Raw genomic sequence first — 21,692 nt, 5'->3', positions numbered from 1 at the left:
GTCATCATCACGATGAGCGATGATAGTGGTGGCCATGGTTTAGGAGATGATATACTGGTGGAAGTAATTGATATACTGCTCTTTTTTAAAAAAAATACTATTTTTTTATTAATATTATTCTCACCTGCTCTTGCAATGATAAAAATCACATTTAATTTCTATCATCGTTATGCTTTCAATTCTTACTATTTTTCTATTAATTTCAACCAGATTTTTAGAAAGTAAACATAAAACTTTCATTTTCATTCTTATTATGTTGCTCTTTGCTACCTATAACCACCTTAAAGTCCAAACACATGACGTTTTGGAATTCTTATCTGTTTTCCTTCTAACTCTTTTTTTCTTGTACGACTCCATCTGAGCCCTAGTTTGAGACGTATGCTAGAATTTATTTGTTTTTATTTATTTTTTAAATTGTTTTGACAGGTTCGTATAAAAAATATATATTTTTTAATATATTATTAGAATAAATAATAATTTTAAAAACAATCGTCATTATACTTCTAAAATTCCAAGTAAATTCATACTGATATCATGTGGTTTCTATCATTATACAAATTTGCTTTCTCAAATATCACTCGAGAATGATCAAGAAGGTGTTTGTTTTGGAGGTATGATTGGTTGTTTTTGGTGGGATTCACGTAAAATACAAGTAATTTTTATTTTTGTGAGATGTGATTTGTGTTTTAAACTGTTATATTCTTGAAAAAAAACCATCATACCTCCAACGTAAAGACACAAATTTGTATAATGATACAAGAGTTTTTGAAATCATCAACAGACACTATACTTCTAATTAATCCCGGAGAATTCAAGGCTTCTTTTGATAACCAGTCATGTTGTTTTGCTCATCGATTCAAAGAAGAGCGTCGAAGATTGTCGCCGCCCTTGCTAATCCTTCCCTTCTCAAACTATTCGAGACGGATTGAAGAATTTCAATACCACGCTTGGAAAAATACATCACCTTCGGTGCTTTTCCAGGGCCAGTCCCGGTAGATATTTGTTGGGAAAAACTCAAGAACTTTCAATGCTTTTCTGGAGCTAGCTCCCTTGGACGTTTGCTGGCAAAAAAAAATAAAAATAAAATCCAGGACCAATTGATGCTTTTCCAAGGCTAGCTCCTTTAGACGTGTGTTAGACAAATTTCGAGATCTCTCAATGCCTTCCCAAAGGCCAGCTCCACCGGACATCCACCGGGAAAATCTCAAAAGATCCCTCGATGCTTTTCTGAATTAAAATCTTTAAAATGGGCTTTTTAAATTAAATTTACCAATATTATTGGTGATCAGTGTGTATCAATCCGTTGTTACCTCTCATGTCTAATTTTGATGTTTAAATTAACACAAATAACAAGAGATGTGAGCCTAAAATTAACACAATTTTTATTTTAAAAAATAAAATAACATGTTTTAATAAAAATAATTAACCTGATTAATCAAATACCCATAAATTAACCTGATAAGGGCATTAAAATTCAAAGAAATACAAAAAAAATAACACTTTTCCTCTCCCGGGCTCAGTATTCTCACAAGCCCAATTCTAATCGACATCCCGCCTCCCTCCATCTAACCCGCGAAACCCAAAATAAGGCCCCGCGACAAATTTTCTACTTTCAAAACCAATCCGGTTCCTAAGACGCAAAACCAAATCTCTAGCCGTCTATTTAAATCTCCCCAAATCCAACCGTCCACGTCATCAATCCGCGTCTCCCCAAAACTGACCAATCACCACTCACCTCCTCTCCCTATTTAGACACATCACGAACCCGACACTCGCCAGAACTCTCTAAAACCCATCTGTTCACCATCTCTCAGTAGAAGAAACCTTTTCGCTTTCGTTTTCAAGAACCCCAAATGGCTCCCAAAGCAGAGAAGAAGCCAGCTGAGAAAAAACCGGCAGCAGCAGAGAAAGCTCCGGCGGAGAAGAAGCCAAGGGCAGAGAAGAAGTTGCCAAAAGAAGGCGCCGGTGACAAGAAGAAGAAGAAGGCAAAGAAGAGCGTCGAGACCTACAAGATCTACATCTTCAAGGTCTTGAAACAGGTTCACCCTGACATCGGGATCTCGAGCAAGGCTATGGGTATCATGAACAGTTTTATAAACGATATCTTTGAGAAACTTGCTCAGGAGTCATCAAGGCTTGCAAGGTATAATAAGAAGCCCACTATCACTTCAAGGGAGATCCAGACTGCTGTGAGATTGGTGTTGCCTGGGGAGCTTGCCAAACATGCTGTTTCAGAAGGGACTAAGGCTGTAACCAAATTTACTAGCTCTTAGGCGGATAGGTGTTTTGTGGGTACTGATTGTTGAATTATGTTCGTTTTGATGTAAAGGTGTAGGTTATCATTCTAGGTGGAATTTGATGTAATGCTGTCATTGATCATTGGAATTAGTATTCGGTTCACAATATTATCTGATCAATTTTTACTTATTTTTTTCAGCTTTTTGGTAGATTTTGTTATTGTGGTTTGATAGCGTCCGAGGATTTTGAAAATAGTTTCAGATTCTTGGATCAGAGGGGCTGGGTGATTTGTGGTTTCTCATTAAGGATGGCGAATTTGATCGATGGTGGATTTAATCCTATTGAAAAAAGGCTTTTTCTCGTAGAAAATGATTGATGTTATTATTTGGAAAAGACTCATATGCACGTTGCACATTCAAAGAGGTTTTTAGCTATGGAAGGAGAAGAGTAACTATAAACCAAGGATCTAATTGCATATAAAATTTGCAATGTAGGTATGTAATTGAATAATTTACAATATATATATATATATATATATATATTATTGAAAAAAAACTGATGAAAGTTTTTAAAATATTTTTTAATTGAAAATATATTAAAATAATATTTTCAAATATTTTTTTAATATAAACATATTAAAAATGATAAAAAATATTTATAAAAATAAATTGTTAAAAAATTAATTTTTTAAAAATAAAAAGTATTTTAAAAACATATATGCGAAGCAAACCAGAATTTTATTTCATTCCACAAGAGTAAATTATTACTAAGTCCCTTTATTTTTTATTAACGAATATGCTAGTAATTTTAATTATTAGAAAATCTATCTTAGCATGAAACCACTGAGAAAGAATAAGACCTAAGTATATATGTAAATACATAGATTAAAATGGGATTTTTGAATCAAATTACTAATATTTCTTAATCATCACAGACTCATTTGATTTTCTTAACTCTCATTGCCCTTTTTCCGTCATACAGGCCCTGATGCTGATAGTTGGGCTGGGCCTGGGCTCCTCTTCAAGTTAGATTTCTGCCAACGTACGGATTGATCCATCAAAAGGCCGAAGTCATCTTTCACCGTCAACTCGAGCCTCCGTTAATCCAACCATCCATGTCATCAATCCGCGTCTCCCCAAAACCAGCCAATCATGCTCATCTTATCTCTCTATATAAACAAACAAACCCGCCAGACGCAAACTACTACACCAAACTCTAGACGTAAATTTCTCGATTTCGCCCTCAAATCACAAAAGGAATCTCAAAATGGCTCCCAAGGCAGAAAAGAAGCCAGCCGAGAAAAAGCCAGCCGAGAAAAAGCCAGCCGCAGCCGAGAAAGCGCCGGCGGAGAAGCCAAGGGCAGAGAAGAAATTGCCTAAAGAAGGAGCGATTGACAAGAAGAGGAAGAAGGCTAAGAAGAGCGTGGAGACCTACAAGATTTACATCTTCAAGGTTTTGAAACAAGTCCATCCTGATATTGGGATCTCAAGCAAAGCAATGGGTATCATGAATAGTTTCATCAATGATATCTTTGAAAAGCTTGCTCAAGAAGCTTCGAGGCTCGCTCGGTATAACAAGAAGCCTACCATTACGTCCCGGGAGATCCAGACTGCTGTTAGACTGGTTTTGCCTGGAGAGCTTGCGAAACATGCCGTTTCTGAAGGGACTAAGGCTGTTACCAAGTTTACCAGCTCTTAGGCGGCCAGGGTTTGTTGGGTTCTGGATGGTGGGTATTTTGCGAGGTTCGATCTATCAATTAGGGTTTGTGTTCATGTATAGTTTCAGGTTTCGATTTTAGTCGAATTGATGTAGCTGCTTGGTTTTTTACAATGATACATGGATCTTGTTCGTAAATTGTTCTTGATTATTGGGTTTTTTTGTTTCTTCTCACTCATTTTACTTTCAGTTTGGGTTTTTGATTCGCTTTGTTGATTTGGGTTCCTTTTCTTGTGGTTTCGTGCATTTTTTGTATCTGAAATTGTTCTAGATTGTTTCATTGGTTGCAATTCGACTGGAACTTAATTGAGTTTATTGCTCATTTTTGTATAAATTTTGTGAAATTAGAGCCTGTTAAGCTATGTTGTATCTCTCTTGAAAGCTTTCAGTTGGGTTGGAGAATTATTGAAAATGCTTGATTCAGATAACGAACCTTGTGTATTTTTGTAAGTTTCCCTTGTGTTATACGATGATAGGCTCACTTCGTAGTAGTATATGGCACAACGTCTGAGAATTGGCTTGTTCTGGTCGGGATTAGAGTCCTTCGATGTGATTTAGCGACTTCATTTAGCATTCAAAATGGTAAGATGTATGATCATCTCGAGTGTGTTTGTTTTTGAGGTGTGGTGAGTTTGAGTTTTTTAGGTACAATCTCCTTAAAAGTACAAACCACACCTCACTTATAGCTCAGAATGGTAGAATTGCCTTCTATTCTAATTCTAAGGTGTCTGATAATCATCATGGGCAATTACTGGATTTGGCCTCGTGCAAGGTCTGGCCTTTTGTTGGAGATTCAAGGAGCTGTTTTTGGTTTGATCTTTCCGATAACTTGCAGAATACATTATTGTGTGGAAAATAAATCTTAATAGTGAGTATTCTGCTAGAAGTGCTTGGGTTTCATCAGAGTGAAAAGGCTGTAGGTTGAACGTCACAAACTGATTTGGGGCGTTCTTCTTATTTCCCGTTCACAGCTTTATTTATTTGGCACTTGGCAGTCCTCAATAGACTACCTATCAAAGTTACAAAAACCAATAGAGGGAATGTTGATCCTATGAATGTTCCTTGCTGTAGTGATCATATGTTCTTTGATGGCTTTCCATTCTGCAAAGAAGTTATGATAACAAGAGTTTTTCCTTCTTTGCTGCTAAGAAATCCTAGAACGCTGCTTCCTTTCTGTTCTACGTAAGGAAATAAACAGGAGAGCTCATGACCTTGCTGGGTCTCCACCTTATGCTGCAATCAAACATTTATGTAAGTTGTTCCTTGAGGTTGCCGAATACTAGCATGTTGCTGCAGTCTCTGATTAAGTTTTCTGCTATATGTCATGGCTGGAGTTTCATACGGGCTATAACTAATTCAATCTTTGCAGTAGATTTTCTAACCCCCGATCACTTTGATCTTCCAAAGATTTCCAATCTTTGCAGCAGTATGAATGAACGCTATACATACATGAAAACCCGAAGAGCTGCTTCTCATTCGGTTAAGTACTGGTATTGGTTCTTTCATTACATCCTTGAAATATTATTCTATTCAGTTTTCAGTTACTTCCTATTTCAACTTCTTTACAGCATGGAGTTTGCTCTGATCACTTCAATAATTGGCCGTCGCACAATCGGCAATTTCCTCCGCCGCAGACCAACTCGCTTGAACATTTGGAACAAGTGCAAAAAATACTCAATTTGAGCATACAATTGATTACTCTTCCCTTGTTATTTATCTGGTTAGTAGTGTGATTGTAATTGTTTTTTGTGTTGAAATGTGTTAAAATAATATTTTTTATTTTTTAAAAAATATTTTTAAATCAGCGTAAAACAACTCAAAACATATCAAAAAAATTATTTTTTAATAATAAAAAAAAATATTAAGAGGTATGCGGTTTATCTCAAGTGGCATATTCCTGCAAGCTTCCAAAATCCTCTGGGAGTCTTGCCGGGTGTCTTCTCAAATCATTAATCATTCCATCATCTCCCCTTTATTCTACGCATCAGCAGTGAAAGACCTGGCACAAGTTCTGGTTTGCCCGACTAATCTATTTTTTTAAAATAAAATAATTTTTTTTTTATAAAATATTTTTTTTAAATTGTTTTGATATATTATATTAAAAAATAAAATTTTTAAAATAAAAAATATTATTTTAATATATTTTTAAGGAAAAATTATATGCTAAAAACTATCAAAGTCCACGTGTCATCGGCGGGTGATCACGTTACATTCTGATGGATGGATGTTCATTATATTGATCATGTAGAAGGTCAATTTTTTTTTTTTTTTTTAAATAGCTGGTGCAAGGTTCAGCATGGTATATTTCATTTAACTAAAATTGTTCCTCCCGCTCTGTTACCTGAGCTAAATAGCTACAACAAGATTGACTGTTGGGCTATTTTCGATTATCAGAACCTTGAATGTGCTGTTGTCGAACATTGGGGCTGGGCCTGTGAACCCTGACAGTACTTGGACTTTAGCGAAGGTGGTAACTGCTCAGGCTTCCCATCGGTCTCCAAAAGTTAAAAGGAAAAACCCACATCTCACCGTCCATTCAAACCCCTGCAAATCCAACCATCCACGTCATCAATCCGCGTTTCACAAAATCAACCAACAATCACTTACCTCCTATCTCTATATAAACAAACCAAACAATTCCATCCCATCACCGAAGCTCTTAAAGAAACCTCCGTTTCCCACTCTTAAAGAAACCTCATCTCAAAGTCTCTTCTCAAAAATCTCAAATGGCTCCCAAGGCAGAGAAGAAGCCGGCCGAGAAGAAGCCAGCCGAGAAGAAGCCAGCGGCGGCCGAGAAAGCCCCAGCAGAGAAGAAGCCAAGACCAGAGAAGAAGTTGCCCAAAGAAGGAGGAGCGATTGACAAGAAGAAGAAGAGGGCAAAAAAGAGCGTCGAGACCTACAAGATTTACATCTTCAAGGTCTTGAAACAAGTCCACCCTGATATTGGGATTTCTAGTAAGGCTATGGGTATCATGAACAGTTTCATCAACGATATCTTTGAGAAACTAGCTCAAGAGGCTTCAAGGCTTGCCAGGTACAACAAGAAACCCACAATTACTTCTCGGGAGATCCAAACTGCTGTCCGATTGGTTTTGCCTGGAGAACTTGCGAAACATGCTGTTTCTGAAGGGACCAAGGCTGTTACCAAGTTTACAAGCTCTTAGACAGCTAGGACTCTTGAATCCTTTGTGGGTTCTGTGGAATTGTGCGTCTATGTAAAGGTTCTTTAGATCCTCGGTTGAGAGAATTTGATTTAGTCTTTTTTTAATTTAATTTAATTTGCTGAAATTCTCCTTAAATAAATTGTTTAATTATTTTGATTCGAATTTTGATTAATTATGTGGGTTTTTTTTATCAAATTCGATTAGATTAATCAAAGAGGCTAACAGAAGAGACAATCCGGTGTCGTTATGCACGGATTGTAAAGGTGCATATTTAACACCCTTTGCGCTTCATAGTACAGCATGGCGTAACTTTTCTAACATACTTACTCATGTATCTTATCAAAGTTAAAAAAAATGGCCCACAATCTTCGCCATCATCACCTGTTGGCAATTTACCGGAGCAGCTTAGGAAAACGAAACCGCGAGTCTAAATATCGCCTCGCTACGTGCAGAACCACCCGTACTCTTATCCTTAACACCAGTACTCCTATTTTATCATCTTCAACAACATACTAGCTTGCAATCCTTGAATTTTCCATTAATTAATGGCGCTAAATTCCCCGTCTCTTGGTTCAACAATAAGCCTAAGTTCAATCTCTTTCAGATCCAAATACCCTAGAAATTCCCTCACTTGCAAGCACCTCTTTCTAAATTTCTCCTCACCAGTAACTGAATCACTTCGTGTTTCGGCTGATTCCACTCCCAAAGCGAAATTCGTTGCCAGACGTAAAGAGTCCGTTTCGGTCCGGCAACTCGGACGCCCTCTAAGTAATGTCAGGGTGGATTAATTTTTTAAGCAAAAGATTCCAAAATATTTAATTTTGAAGTTTAAGAACTGATTTATTTTATTTTTTTGTAATTAATTTGATGTTGAGGTGGCAGTGGAGTATATGAGTTTGCCAGCGAGTCAGTACTCTGTGTTGGACGCGGAGAGGATAGAGAGGGTAGACGACAACACGTTTAGGTGTTATGTGTATAGTTTCAAGTTTTTTGCTTTTGAAATTTGTCCTGTTTTGCTTGTTAGAGTTGAAGAGCAGCCTGATGGTTGTTGCATTAAGCTTTTGTCCTGTAAGGTGATACACTGATGCTTGTGGTCATTGCATTATTGTGTTGGGGATGATCTTTGAAGTTTTGAATTTTGTGGTCATGATATGTATTGATATTTGTTTCTCTGTTTGATTTGTTGAATGCTGTACTTGGCAGCTTGAAGGTTCGCCGATTGTGGTTGCGCAGAATGAGAAGTTTGACGGTAAGGCTCTGTTTAGGTTTTCTGGCTAGCATAACATGGATTATTTTGAATTTCTTTCTGTAGTGAACCCCTATTTTGGATTTGCTTTTGTATGATGGGTTTGAAATGTGATAGTATAATTGTCACTGGCCAATGCTTCACTCTCGATTTTACAGTACAGACGTTTGTGACCTCGCCTATATGCTTGTGGTGATGATTCTTCTGGCATTACAGCCTCTACCATGATTTTCTGCCCATTGATCAAGTTACTTCGTGTTGGAAGAATAATTATTTTTGTGAGGTCTGAGTTGTTTGAACCTTGTAGAAGTCTCTAGTTTAGTTATTATTCAGTGTTACAGCTTTAAGAATGAGCAGTCTTTGTCATGTTTAATTGGAAGTTAGTTTGAATTTGCGATTGGATTGGTTGCTGTAGATCAATGGTTTCTTTCAAAGGTTAATTTCAAAACCATGGCTTCACTAAAGGAGGACACAAAACACTTTCGTTCTTGTTTTTGTTTCTCTCTTGCTTGGAACCGGAAAGTGAGAAACCAGTCTTAAATTTCATGACGCTTAAGGTGTTAATCTTTTGCAGTACAGAATGAAATGGGCAGCAACTAAATTTTACCGTGTATAGTGCTGTCATGGTGGCAAATAGCAGACTAGGTTTTTATATATAAAATGGCCATAATTGAGGTGTCACAAGAAAGAATGGAAATGCTGTTTACCATCTCCTAGAAATTGGTTTCTGTTATTTATTTTTTGGAAACATTTTGTCCATGGCTATGTTTTCAAATAATTTGTACCATGTCAATTCCATATTAATATGCAAAGATTGTTTTCATATAGTTAACCCCTTTGAAAAAATATGAACTCTTGTTATTCTGGGCAATATGATTACTTACATCTTTGAGTTAGACATCACTCCGCTACTTGCATGTGTGATTGGCTCCTGGACAGTTAATGCCGGTAAGGTATCAACGTAACAGCTACACCAGGTCTTTAACATCAACCTCTGCTGCTTAGCTGATGAAGTTAGGGGCACTTTAATAATTCATCTGTCATGGAGAAAATAGCATCTCTCTGCAAACCTTGAATGGTGTACATGACAAAAATAATTGTCCGGGACCTTGGTTTTATTGTACGTAATCATTTTGGCTGAACTGTGTTCTGTATGATACAAAGGGTGACCGTTTTCTTCTGAAAAAATAGCATGCATGAGTGTTAGCAGTTAAATTTCTAAATTTATTATTATACATGCTTTTTTCAGGAATGCTTTGACACTGATTTGGTGTGGAAATGCAGCTTACATGGTCAACCAAATTTCTTGTGATAGCAACCAAAGCAACTCAACAATACAACAGCTTACTTCAGATGCAGTCATTGAGGTACTTGGCAAAGTGTTCTTTGCATGTAGTGCTGTGTTCTATAATGATTTCATTATTGTAGATGGTCATATGTGCACGAAAATATCAATTTTAAACTCATTTGTATTTCATTCCAGGTTAGCATCGATATTCCTTTTGCATTTAGAGCAATTCCAGCTGAAGCAATAGAATCGACTGGTGCCCAAATCCTTAAGCAAATACTTGGGCAGATACTTCCCCGCTTTATGGCACAGGTTTGAGGAAATCTCAATTAAATTAGCTCATGAAGAATGAAGTAGGCTACCTGCCAGTTGCAAAGCTGGCATATGATCTCCTAGCACCTCATTTTGGTTAAACCCCTGCGTGTTCACTATTTGGACGAGTCTTGAGGTTCTTGGTCCAGGTTGAATTCCACTTGCCTCAGCACCATGGAAATTGATTTCATTTTATTCTACATGGCAATCAAAATAGACATCCATCAATAAAATTGGGGAATTCGATGAAAGAAAAAGTCCCAGCAACGTATACTAACAGCACAGCACGGGAGCTTTTTCAGAATTCCACAAAATTCCCTGTTATGTGATAATAATCTTGTTCATCAAGTAGTAAATGAAGTCCAATTTGATGATTCGAATTTTAAAACAATGTAAAAATGCTTCCATAACCTAGATTTACTAATTTGATTCCTCTGCCTGTACATCTTGCCACCATCATATAGGATTGATTCATCCCCATCACACCATCCGTAGACTTGTATTTGTTGGTCGGGAATGGTTACTTTTATTCGTGACATTAATGCTTGAACAAACTGGCAGCTTGTGAAGGACTATCATGCATGGGCCTCTGGTGATGCATCAAGGCAGCCTCTTGGAACTGGTGAGATTTGAGATTCATTGAAGGCAGCGATTTGTAGCAGTGTATTTCAATCTGTAGCCGCCTCCAATGCAGGTATTACATGTTTATATTGGATAACAGGCAATGAGAATCCTGGCTGTTCTAGATAGACTTGTGCTTTTTTACTTGTTTCAGAGCTAGTCTTTAGTTCAGGACAAACCATACGATTGATTTCTGTTAAGCAGTGATTCTATTTATGTTCTTGTTGTTGATTGACGGACCATTTCTTCTCGGAACAATTTCTGCTAGCTTGTTTCCTCCATCTTCTCTTCCTGAACTTCAGTAGACATGGTTTATTATATAGACCCAAATCATACTCGAAGAAAACAACTATCACGAGAGCGCATGAACACAGAAAGGCTCAGAAAATAAATAGCCGCAAACTTGAATATAATCATACATCTCGCCATAACCCACCATCATCATGGTCCTTTTTTTTTTTTTTATTACCGTGGATGTTCGGGTTAGCTTGCACGTACCTCGACTAATTCCACAAGCTCTGAAGTTAACGATCATATAAGTTTTCAATGACCTTGAGGTTTGTAGGATTCGAACGGGTGATTTATAGGGAGCCAACATCATAGTCTTCTCTTTGTTGGGCTATTCCTTGTTCCTGAGTTATTTTTTTAATCAGTTTTCTTCAACTTATCCATGACCTTTTCTTTGCTAGGATCTTCAGAAAGCTCTTTTTTTTTTTAAAAAAAATAAACAAATAAATAAAAAATAAAATCGAGCATGCCTATGAGCATAATCAATAGGCGGATGCTCTTCTCCGATCTGGATTCAGCCAAATCACCCCTTCCACATTAAATTTCTCCAGATCAACCCCTGTCTATATTTCCAGTTTTGGTCTGCACAACCCCCCGTCCATCATTTATTATTCAGTGTAAATGAGATTGTATTTTTCTAATAACAAAAATCCGGAAAAAAAAACATGTAAAAGATTTTATTGTTGGTATTAAAAAAGGAAAAAGGATGAGATAATAAATAACACCGAAATAGTTTTAGTTTTATTCATTATTCTTAGTCGTCTTCTTTTATTAATACCAACATCACAACCCTTGAAATAACTTTTTTTTCCACAATCTAGTGATCTATTTCTTGTGAAATAGCAAGACCCTGTCGCAAATATTTGTCTATCATATCAATTCAGATCACATGATTGATTTTATCAACTCTAGATATTGATACCGTAAAAGTTTTCTTTCATTGATTTCATGATTACAAGCTGGATCACCACTAAGTGTCCAAGGTGAAGAGATATATATACACAGCTCCCTCCATGATTTTCACTTGTATCTATGCAGAGGTTCCATGAACGTAAACATTCACAAACAATACGAACGATATACATATACATATATCTCATTAGAGACGAAAAATAGACTAGAGTTTACCTATCGTTGAAAGGGGTAATCTTGATGACCAGGCCAGGGAAAACATCATCTGGGTCATGAATGTGTGGATTTTCTTCAACAATATAAGGATCCCGACATTTTTCACTAATAGTATGCAAAGTCTCACCTTCTCGGACCACATATATCTCATCGCATGGCTTGTCCTCAAAAACCCTCGGATGCCCAACAGCAGCCAATTCACTTTCACTCACTTCACAGCAGCTCAAAACCAGCATTAGCGCCATCAACAAAGCACAATACCAAGAAATCTTTTCTGCCATCACAGTTGATGAAGAAACAGAACCCATTAATTACTTATCAACAAAACACAATTTCTTGGCTTATATAAAGAGGAGGATATGGTTTTAGGTTTCTTGAAGGGGTAATTGTATATGTATGGAAGCTGGCAATTTAAGGAAGGGTTACTGTCTCTGTCTATAGGTGGTTGGACGGATTTGGATGAGCTCTGGCGCGATTTGAAAGCGTTCCTTCAATGTGGTAGGTACGTGTCAGCGGGAAACGAATTCAACAGAAAATGGAAAGAGTTGGTTTAACTGTCTCAATTTTTAACGTTGACCTTCATTCTATTACACCAAAAATTCGTGGCATCAGTGCTGTGGTTAGTGTGTAGTTGTCAGCGAGTTTATTTTCGTGGTGGTTGGTAAGTGTTTTTATAAATATTTAATTTAATTTTATATTTTAATTTAATTTAATTTTTAATATTTTTAGATTATTTTGATATAATGATATAAAAATAAATTTTAAAAAATAAAAATATTATTTTAATATTTTCTAAATAAAAAAAATATTTTTCAATCATTTTCACAGTATATTAAACTAATATAATAATCATCAAGGGGGCAATCATTTCCATGATTTGATGATAGGAAAAAGCCTGACATTTGAGCTCACGGATATTCATTAATTAATTCCCAGGTATTGCGGGTGAAAACAGTATAAAATTGCAGGATCTATAGAACGATTAAGATACTCTTATGCATTTTTATCATATTTATGTTTTACAGTGGAGTTCGAAGTTATTTTCAGTTGGAAAAACATAAAGTTGATGTTATTTTGGATATTTTAATATTTTTTATATCAAATTTATAAAAAAAAATTACAACTTAATATTAAAAATCAAAATTAATTATGAAATTTAAAAAATCACTAGCCGTGTTCTTCATCCAAACTTAGTTACTCGAATTTCAAGCATATAACAACATATTTGTTTTTATGTTTTCAAAGTATTTTAAAAAAAAATTAAATTTTTTTATTTGCTTTAAATAAATATTTTTAAATATTTTTAAATTATTTTAATATACTTATGTTAAAAATAATTTAAAAAAAATAAAATATTATTATTTTAATATATTTTTAAACAAAAAATATTTTTAAAAATAACATTTATTATTTATTACCATTACAAACACTCTCTAACATATATCCGTGGCAAATAAGTTTTTCTGGCAAATAAGTTTTTCTAATAATATCACATCTATTGATGATGTCATAGGGGATGTACCTATATATATATATATATATATATATATATGAATGTCATCACCAGACAGGCATCGGGTTTCACGAAGCAAACATTTTAAAAGGAGCAAGTATACAAAAAGTATTGAAGAGTAGACAGGCATTGAAATACTCAAAGGGCTGGCGCCATGAAATTGCAGGTTCACCTCTTCCACTGCGGCCTTCAGGAACTTTAAGGCGTAAGGACAAAATATTCTTGTTTTCAACACTTCGTTACATTAATCTAATCAGCACAGTTACGTGTATTTGAAAACTGTCGATTTGCCCTAACAAGTCCCTCGGTTTATGTGTACTCACCGATGATCACCACTCAGTTTTGTCTTGCTGAAGAATAACAGAGTATAAACCGAAGGCCTTTCAGAAATCTGCATGTCCTTTTTTGCCTTGGATGTTTTCTCTATTTATCAGTTTTACCTTTTGCAGTATGATATTATATTGCTATGATGGTTAACAAGGATTTTCTTCATAACTAGAACGCAAAATTAAGGTAGCAAGTAGTAAAATTCTTCTAATATTTTTTAAACCCGCTCAAAAGGTTTGTCTTTGATAAGTGATAAGTCTAGAAAGATATTGTTTTATGAGAACTGTTACAACAATACTCTTTAATTAATATTATTAAAAAAAAGGTTTTTGGCCTGACAAAACAAATTGTTTTGGTAGTTTAACTTGGGAATTTACTATTAAAATCTAATCCAAATAAATATTGTATTGTGCTTAATTTTTATTAAATAAAATAAAGTTGGTGAGATTTGAACTCATAACTATTTAGCCAATAAAATTTTAATATTATATTAAATAATCATTCCAATTCAATAGCTTAAAAAAATTAAACAAAATCTTACGATAATATAGCTACTATGAAGGAAAGAAGTCTATCGTGATGAACTGAGTTTACATGGCTTACCCATGCCCACAACTCACGTCTTACCTCTGCCCATTTATCTCATGGTCAAGGCCCAAGAGGCAGGCTTATATTTAGAAATATTTTTCGAGAGAAGCCCATAGTTTGTAAGAGGGCCAGGGACCTTCCCTGCTACAGGGAAGGAGAAGGAAAACCTAAAGTAGACGGAAAGAGGCAATCTAATGCTACGAAAAAGCGGGGGAGAACAGCTATAAGGTCGTAAATTTCCAAAAGAATGATAGAGCTAGTGAAGTTGCTCCATGATGTAGGCCATGGATATCTGGATAAAATCTATTAATGTTTCCAATTTCATGAGAAAAAGCCAATACCATATAGAGCAAGACAAACAGAGCCCCCCAAATGGCCCAAAAAGAGAACATGTAAGATCAGGATCGTTGCCTCCCCATATTTCCCCTTTTCAAAATTAACGTGTCGTGTATTGTTGGTGGTGCAAATTAAACACTTGTTTATGGCCACTTTGTTGCCCCCTGATCATGCGATCTGCAATCTCTGAAAAATATCAGAACAACCCGAGTTGACAAGAAGCCACCAAGAAAATGACATGGTCACTTGTAGACCAGTCAGTTCGGAGTGGCCCATGAGTGTTGAAATAAGAATTGAACACAGTTTGGGTGAAGTCTATCTGTGTTGCTCTTCGCTAATGAGGTGAGATAATCTTCAGAATTTGGGTGTGAAGGATAAGTCTGTCAAAATCAGGCATTCAACTTTGCACTGCCGAGGATGTTTTGGTCACTCTGAGAATTGTCGGTGAAAAGGAATGTATAATAAATACCCTTCATCTGAGTTCGTGAACCTCTCAAAATCAGGATAAAACTTGGATAAAGTAGTGGGCATTCCATTAAACGTTGAAACAGAGGTAGCCATCTTTTAGTGCCTCGTTTAGGAGATTTGACCCTTTGGGCCAAAAAAAACTTATATTTATTATTATTGTTGCTGTTGTTCTTATTCAAGAGAGGATATACAGAAGAATTAGAGGATAAACAGAAGAATTAAAGATGGAATCATGGAAAAAAAAAACCCTGAGGAGATTTGAAAATGACTTTTAAATTGGAGAACATAGAAAGAAGGGGACAGGAGATCACTATCATATGTTTTTCAGACGGGTCTTCCATCCCTTGAACTTCATGAGTATCATGATCTCACTCGTTACAGATATTTCTTAATTAATTGATTGAATTATGAAATTATACTTGACATTTATACAATATATATATATATATATTAACAAATTGTATGATTGAAACCCAATCGCAGTTAAATATAATTAAAGGAGAAGGTGTGAAAAAAAATACAGTTAAATGTATGAAAAAATTATTTATTATTACATTCAAGTTCAATGGTTTAAATAAACATCGATATAGATGCAAGCATCGATCGTAATTCGTAACAGCTCCAATAAATTGATAAAATTGCAACTTGACAAGCCCATGCTAAATATATCATGACACTTGACACCGCCATGTCCCCTCACTTCGAAGGAAAACCAAAAAGAACAAGCAAGAACATAATGTCCAAAGTATAAGCTTTATAGGTAAAAGAGTAGTGGCATATTCCTTCGAACAGAACTAGACAGCAGCAACGCCTAAGCGATAAATGTTACATGGACCCAACCATGCAGCATTTTCTTAATTTCATCTTCAACAACATAGGATTCTAATCTAATACAACTACAGCCTTAATTTGAAAGCCCTAGAAATCCAGCAATGACACTGAAACTGTAACATGATTTGATTCCCAATGATAAAAATTCCACCATTTATCTGACTAAGTCTCGTATATTGTCCATGCCCATGTAGCTCCAAAGGGTGCAAAATGTGATGGACCGGTGATATATAGTTTTTTGGCTTCTTGGAGATGGAGTTTTGCTCAAACCCTAGAGAATGATTTGAGAGAAGTGGAGGAGACAACTTGCATGGAGATGGAAAATTGAGTGATGGATAACCTAACATAAGTATACAGCTCTTGTCTATCCCAATGCTCTTGTCTGCATGCCAATGGACACATATAAATAATCCCGACTATCACGGCCCATGCATATATGCTCCGGTAGTTCATATTATTCATCTTCTCGATCTTTTTTTCCCATATATATATATATAAGTCAAGAGATATATTATTAATCAAAGATTTAAATTCTCAAATTAGTTCCTCTCATCTTGTAAAAATTATAAAATTCTGACTTGATTTTATGTTTTTCTTTTTAATTTCACTTTCAATTGATTTATAATTATTACGTACCAAAACATGATGTTGGAACAAAATTTTAGCATCTAGCTACTAGTAATTGATTAATTTGTAAATATAATCAATTATAAATTAATTTTATCAACCGATTTATTCAAAACCCGACCACAATTTTGCTGGGTGTTAGAATATTTTTGATGAAGAAAAGCCTATTATTTGGGTACTTCAATTTTGTGTCTAATATTTCAGGAAGATTATTTGTGTCAATTTCAGCATGAATAATTTATTTTTTATAATATATATATATATAGGATGCCACACATAAAGCCAAGTAAAAAAAAGAATGAAGAGGAAGAAGCAGCGCAGGATATCACCATGGAAGTGCAGTGGTGGCACATGGGTTCCACGAGGAACACTCGTCCTTGGTCGACATGGTCATGGATCCAAAGCTTGACATTGTATATTTATGATGCCTTCTTGGAAGAGACAATAGCTCCATGATCGTATTGATTGGCCTGCAGGATAGAAAATATCCCTTTCATTATTGCCTTTTGATAAAATTTTCATTTCTATGCTCAAAATAAACGGCCATCATGTTTTTCTCTTGTTTTTGTTTTTCCCGGCCCTCGTCATCAAAAAACATGTAGTTTGGAACTACTCTTCCTCCTTGGCTCCGGTTTATCGGTTTTCTTTTATGTTATTATCTGGATTTTGAATTTAGATCGGAGAGATCATATATAAAAATAATTTATACAATACGAATCATTTATATAAAATATGAGAGATTATTCCGTAAAATTATATATCAATATTATATATAATAGTAAAGTAGAAACAATTTTGATTAAAAATAATTAAATATTTAATTGGAGTGTTAGTGGAGTGATATATATGTGGATTATTGTTAAAAAACTACTTGTTAAATAAATGAAAATATCATTAAGTGGGAGGGAAAAAAACAAAACAATAAATTTAAAATCAACAAACCCAAAAGAAAAAAAAGAAATATATTAATTGCTAAAAAATATATTTTGTTTAGAATGCATATGGACTATACTTAATGAGTAAAGATACAATGTATACGATCATCATAATAAAATCTTACAAAAAACACAAGAAATCCAGATAAAATAAACATATTAATTACCAAATGATTGTATGTTATATGTTTAATATAATTAAACACTACCAATTTCTTAGCAAACATCATTATATTTTTTTTTTGGACAAGTATTATGCTGTTTCAGAAAGGATTATTTTGTTATATTTTAAGAAATTATGATTTTATAATACAATATTGAAAAAATAAAAATAGGAAACAACAGGACATTAGCTAATTATATGTATTGTTATACCTGCTTAAATACAATTGAATTAGCATTTAACAGTTGCATGTTATTTTTATATAACATATTTATTCTCTCTAATCTTAATATTTATTTTCATTTGGATGTATTATTAATTAAGGAATATATATTTTTAGTATATCAAAATCATTATAAAATATTTAAAAAATATTTTTTTAAATAAATATTTTTTTAAATAAATATTTTTTTAAAATACATCTAAATACAATTTCAAACACGAAAATAAATTCAATAAAAATGCTCGGGAAAGATTATTGGGAAAATGGGGGTTACTTTTGTTAAAAAAAAAAAAAGAATTGTCCAACTTGCCCAGTGTTTGTCAAGGTCAGATAGAAAAGTGACCCAAAATAAGTAGAAATGATTAAAAGTGAGTAGGTGGCTAAGATAGCCATCGATTCTTGCAAAGAAGTCACTAGACAAGCTTAAACTCTTTAATCAATGGGTCCATGCATTAACAAGAGTAATTAATGCCGTATCATCAAATCTTTCGGGCATGCTAATGAAAGAAGAACCCCTCATCTGGAACAAGCAATTTTGCTGTATAATATTCTATGGCTAAAAGATGATTAATGAGTAGTATTTAATTACTTCAACTTTAAATTGCAATCAAGCGTGACATTTTTTCTTGGCTTAAACTTTCTTCACTTTGCGAGAAAGCAAGGTCGGAGAATCTTGTTCTCCAATCACCAGAGAAGTCTTGACTGGTTTCCGAGTCACTGGCATGAACAGAAGGAAGAAAGGTGGATATTTCCGAGTCACTGACATGAACAAAAGGAAGAAAAGTGGATCGAATCATTTCTATAAGCAAATTAATGGTTTCTATTTCAAAGCATGAATTATCATGGAAAATAAGTTCGATCACATGGATGAATAATTTTAACTCGGTAAATAACATGGAAAAGAAATAGTTAGGCTGCTTGTTAAAGGGTATTCTTTCTAGCTTAATTTATATCACCAGTACTGTCTTATTATCTCAGGACTAAGATTATTAATTTAAAACTCTTGAAGGAGTATATATCTTATTAGTAAGTAAATAATTAATAAATATAGTTCGATATTTGATTTTAACCGAAATAAAAATTACAAGTGGGGTAAATTAAAATAACAAAATAAATACCTGCACCAGTATTAAAACTCCCCGGCTTAGATTTCCTGGTCCTTGCTTAATTAAAGAGCTTTTCTTCTTGATGTTCTTCATTTTGAAAGAAAAAGGGCTCATATCAATCTCGATCTTGTTGACGATAGCATTAATTTTATTGATTGTGAAATCTAATTAGATTTAAACTATATAATCAATCAAGATCTAGCCCTCCATTATATTAAAATAAAACAATTATAATTTTTAAGACTCGATTTAACCTCACTTCATTTATAAAAGTTACCAGAAATATATAATCTCCGGATCAAACCTGTTTTTCAATTAATATCCAAAGACAAACATGTGTAAACAGATTACTTGAAACGATTTTGATAGCTAGCTTGTCACTTTGATTTTGATTTTGATTTAGATGTTGTTTGTGAATGTGATAATATTTCTTTTAAAGTATTTATTTTAGAAATATATTAAAATAATTTTTTTATTTTTAAAAAATTACTTTTCACCTCAGCACATCAAAATAAAATAAAAATATAAAAAAATAATAAAAATAATTATTCTTTTTAAAATATTTTTAAAACAAAAAAAAGTAAACAGGATATTAATAATTAATCCAAAATCATACTGAGTGGCCGCAGTTCTTATTAATTAGTGTACTGTAGCAATTATTTACATCAGTTCATTTTTTTTAAAATATAAATATATAACTAGGAGAAAATAAAAATAAATGGAGATATTTTAATTATTTTTGAAGGATCGTAGATTTTATACTATCATCATTTTATATTTGTTTTTTTAAAATAAACTAAAAAATAACTAATTAGACTACCCGAATATAATAAAAATATTATTATATAAAATATTATGGGACCGCCTCTCATAATAACAATACATGAGAAGAAAAATATTTTGTTTTCTTGAATCCCCAATCTTTCTTATTATAAAATAGTCCACTCACTCCACTCATTACTCGACACATACTGTAATTATACCAGTCAATTAATTATCATAATACATTATATCTTGTCGTCTTAATACTAATTAAGCTCTTAATTTTACTAACAGTAGATGAAACAGTGATATTCAGCAGGGTGGTCCTCAGAGGTCAACCTATAGGCAGGAAAGAAATGGTCATATTCCCAGGAACTGTTTGTCTGGCGCGCACTCGATCAAGAACACTGACCCATCTCTCTTTAAGATCTTCAAAACATATGCGTGAATCTGCAACAGAGCTATCATTGAAAAAGGCAGCAAGGCGTACAGGAATGATGCTCACCCAACATCCACACCCTGTTTTCGATCGAAAAGAGTAAGACAAGGGCCTCATTTCCCTCGTGGCATTTCAAGACCACCAAACGGTCCTCCCTCCCTTCCTCGCCTACGAAGGAAAAATATCTCTAAGCTCCTGCTCTCTGTTATTCGATCCTCAAGACTTTTTTTTTTTTATATAACTGGAATATCTAGACCAGCTTGTGGATACCCTAACTAAATCCTCATACTCTCGCGCCAGTGCCTGCAGAGATTTCCCACACAAAAAACAAGGCAAATCACTAGTTTTTTACATTAAAAAACATGATCTCAAGAAAATATAGCCAATAAAATTCAAATCTAAACCTAAAAGAAACATTCCTTTTAAACTAAGAACTTTACCAATATGCTAGCCAGATTTCTTCCTCGAGACTCTCTCAAGTAAACTTTATTTTATCTTAATCTGTTTGAAAGTGTAGTTATTATTGTTTTTCAAAATACTTTTCATTCATAAATATATTAAAATAATATATTTTTTAATTTTTTAAAAATTATATTTGATATCAGCGCATCAAAATGATCTAAAAAAACTAAAAAATATTAATTTGAATTAGAGAAAAAAATAAAAATTAAATTAAATTTTTTTAAAACACAAAAACAAACAGGAAAAACATTGACACTCTGTGATTTAACTCGCAAGTACCGATCCAAATATATTTCAATGAGTGAGATATATTTAATAAGTTATAAATATAATATAAATAATGTAAAATCCGATCAAACTCGATTCCATGTATATATTAGTTTTACATTTGAATACCATAAAATATTCCCTTTCCGTACATCCTCGTCTCTCTATTTTGAATACTTTTTTTAACAGAAAACAGAAAGTAAATTCTTGAGTTTTTTTCATCCAATTAATTTATATCTTGGGTCATACAGTGCGGCTATGATATCATTACTTTTCTTGATTTCCAATGAATTTCTATTTATAGAAATAATAGCACAAAGAAATGTATTGATAATTAATATTTTGAAAGCTAATATCCCGAATAAGACACGCATTAATATATATTTAAAAACTTGAAAAGCAAGTTAATTATTATTATTATTAATTTAATTTGACCATAGATGAAGCTTAAATAATTGGAAGTTCCCTTTTCTTTTTGGAACTTCCAAGGTTTCACTGTTCAGATAAGGAAAGAAAATCCAGATGTTGCTCGCGTAGATCTTTTGCTAATCTTATGACGTGGCATTAGGTAATTGACCAATAATAATAAAATTGTTAAAAATCAAAAGCCAAAATCTCCTACGTGTCATTCATCCGTCGCTCCC

The 21,692-nt window shown here is 33.8% G+C and overlaps 4 protein-coding genes across 5 annotated transcripts; 3 read left to right on the top strand and 1 right to left on the bottom strand.

Moving 5' to 3' along the window:
* The first annotated feature begins 1,768 nt into the window (after positions 1-1,768).
* Positions 1,769-4,092, top strand: LOC18101346 (histone H2B). The gene is made up of 2 exons (XM_006379452.3): positions 1,769-2,266; positions 3,519-4,092. The coding sequence occupies exons 1-2, from the start codon at positions 1,854-1,856 to the stop codon at positions 3,934-3,936; spliced, it is 831 nt and encodes a 276-aa protein (XP_006379514.2). The 5' UTR covers positions 1,769-1,853; the 3' UTR covers positions 3,937-4,092.
* A 2,488-nt stretch (positions 4,093-6,580) lies between these two features.
* LOC18101345 (histone H2B) lies at positions 6,581-7,280 on the top strand. The gene has a single exon (XM_006379451.3). The coding sequence runs from the start codon at positions 6,681-6,683 to the stop codon at positions 7,116-7,118; it is 438 nt and encodes a 145-aa protein (XP_006379513.1). The 5' UTR covers positions 6,581-6,680; the 3' UTR covers positions 7,119-7,280.
* Positions 7,281-7,417: 137 nt separating this feature from the next.
* On the top strand, positions 7,418-10,820 carry LOC18101344 (uncharacterized). 2 transcript variants are annotated; one of them, XR_002983473.2, is made up of 6 exons: positions 7,418-7,886; positions 8,001-8,191; positions 8,322-8,367; positions 9,649-9,731; positions 9,848-10,113; positions 10,526-10,820. XR_002983473.2 is itself a non-coding variant. In XM_006379450.3 (6 exons), exons 1-6 carry the CDS (start codon positions 7,664-7,666, stop codon positions 10,595-10,597), a joined length of 732 nt encoding a protein of 243 aa, XP_006379512.1. In that variant the 5' UTR covers positions 7,418-7,663; the 3' UTR covers positions 10,598-10,820. The 2 variants fall into 2 exon arrangements, 1 of the variants encoding a protein (XP_006379512.1); XM_006379450.3 differs by having other exon boundaries at positions 9,848-9,964.
* A 968-nt stretch (positions 10,821-11,788) lies between these two features.
* Positions 11,789-12,406, bottom strand: LOC18101343 (uncharacterized). The gene has a single exon (XM_024607722.2). It carries the CDS (start codon positions 12,307-12,309, stop codon positions 11,998-12,000), a length of 312 nt encoding a protein of 103 aa, XP_024463490.1. The 5' UTR covers positions 12,310-12,406; the 3' UTR covers positions 11,789-11,997.
* Between the last annotated feature and the right edge of the window lie 9,286 nt (positions 12,407-21,692).

Source organism: Populus trichocarpa, chromosome 8, assembly GCF_000002775.5.
Source record: "Populus trichocarpa isolate Nisqually-1 chromosome 8, P.trichocarpa_v4.1, whole genome shotgun sequence".
NCBI lineage: Eukaryota > Viridiplantae > Streptophyta > Magnoliopsida > Malpighiales > Salicaceae > Populus > Populus trichocarpa.
This window is presented reverse-complemented; position numbering and strand designations above follow the sequence as displayed.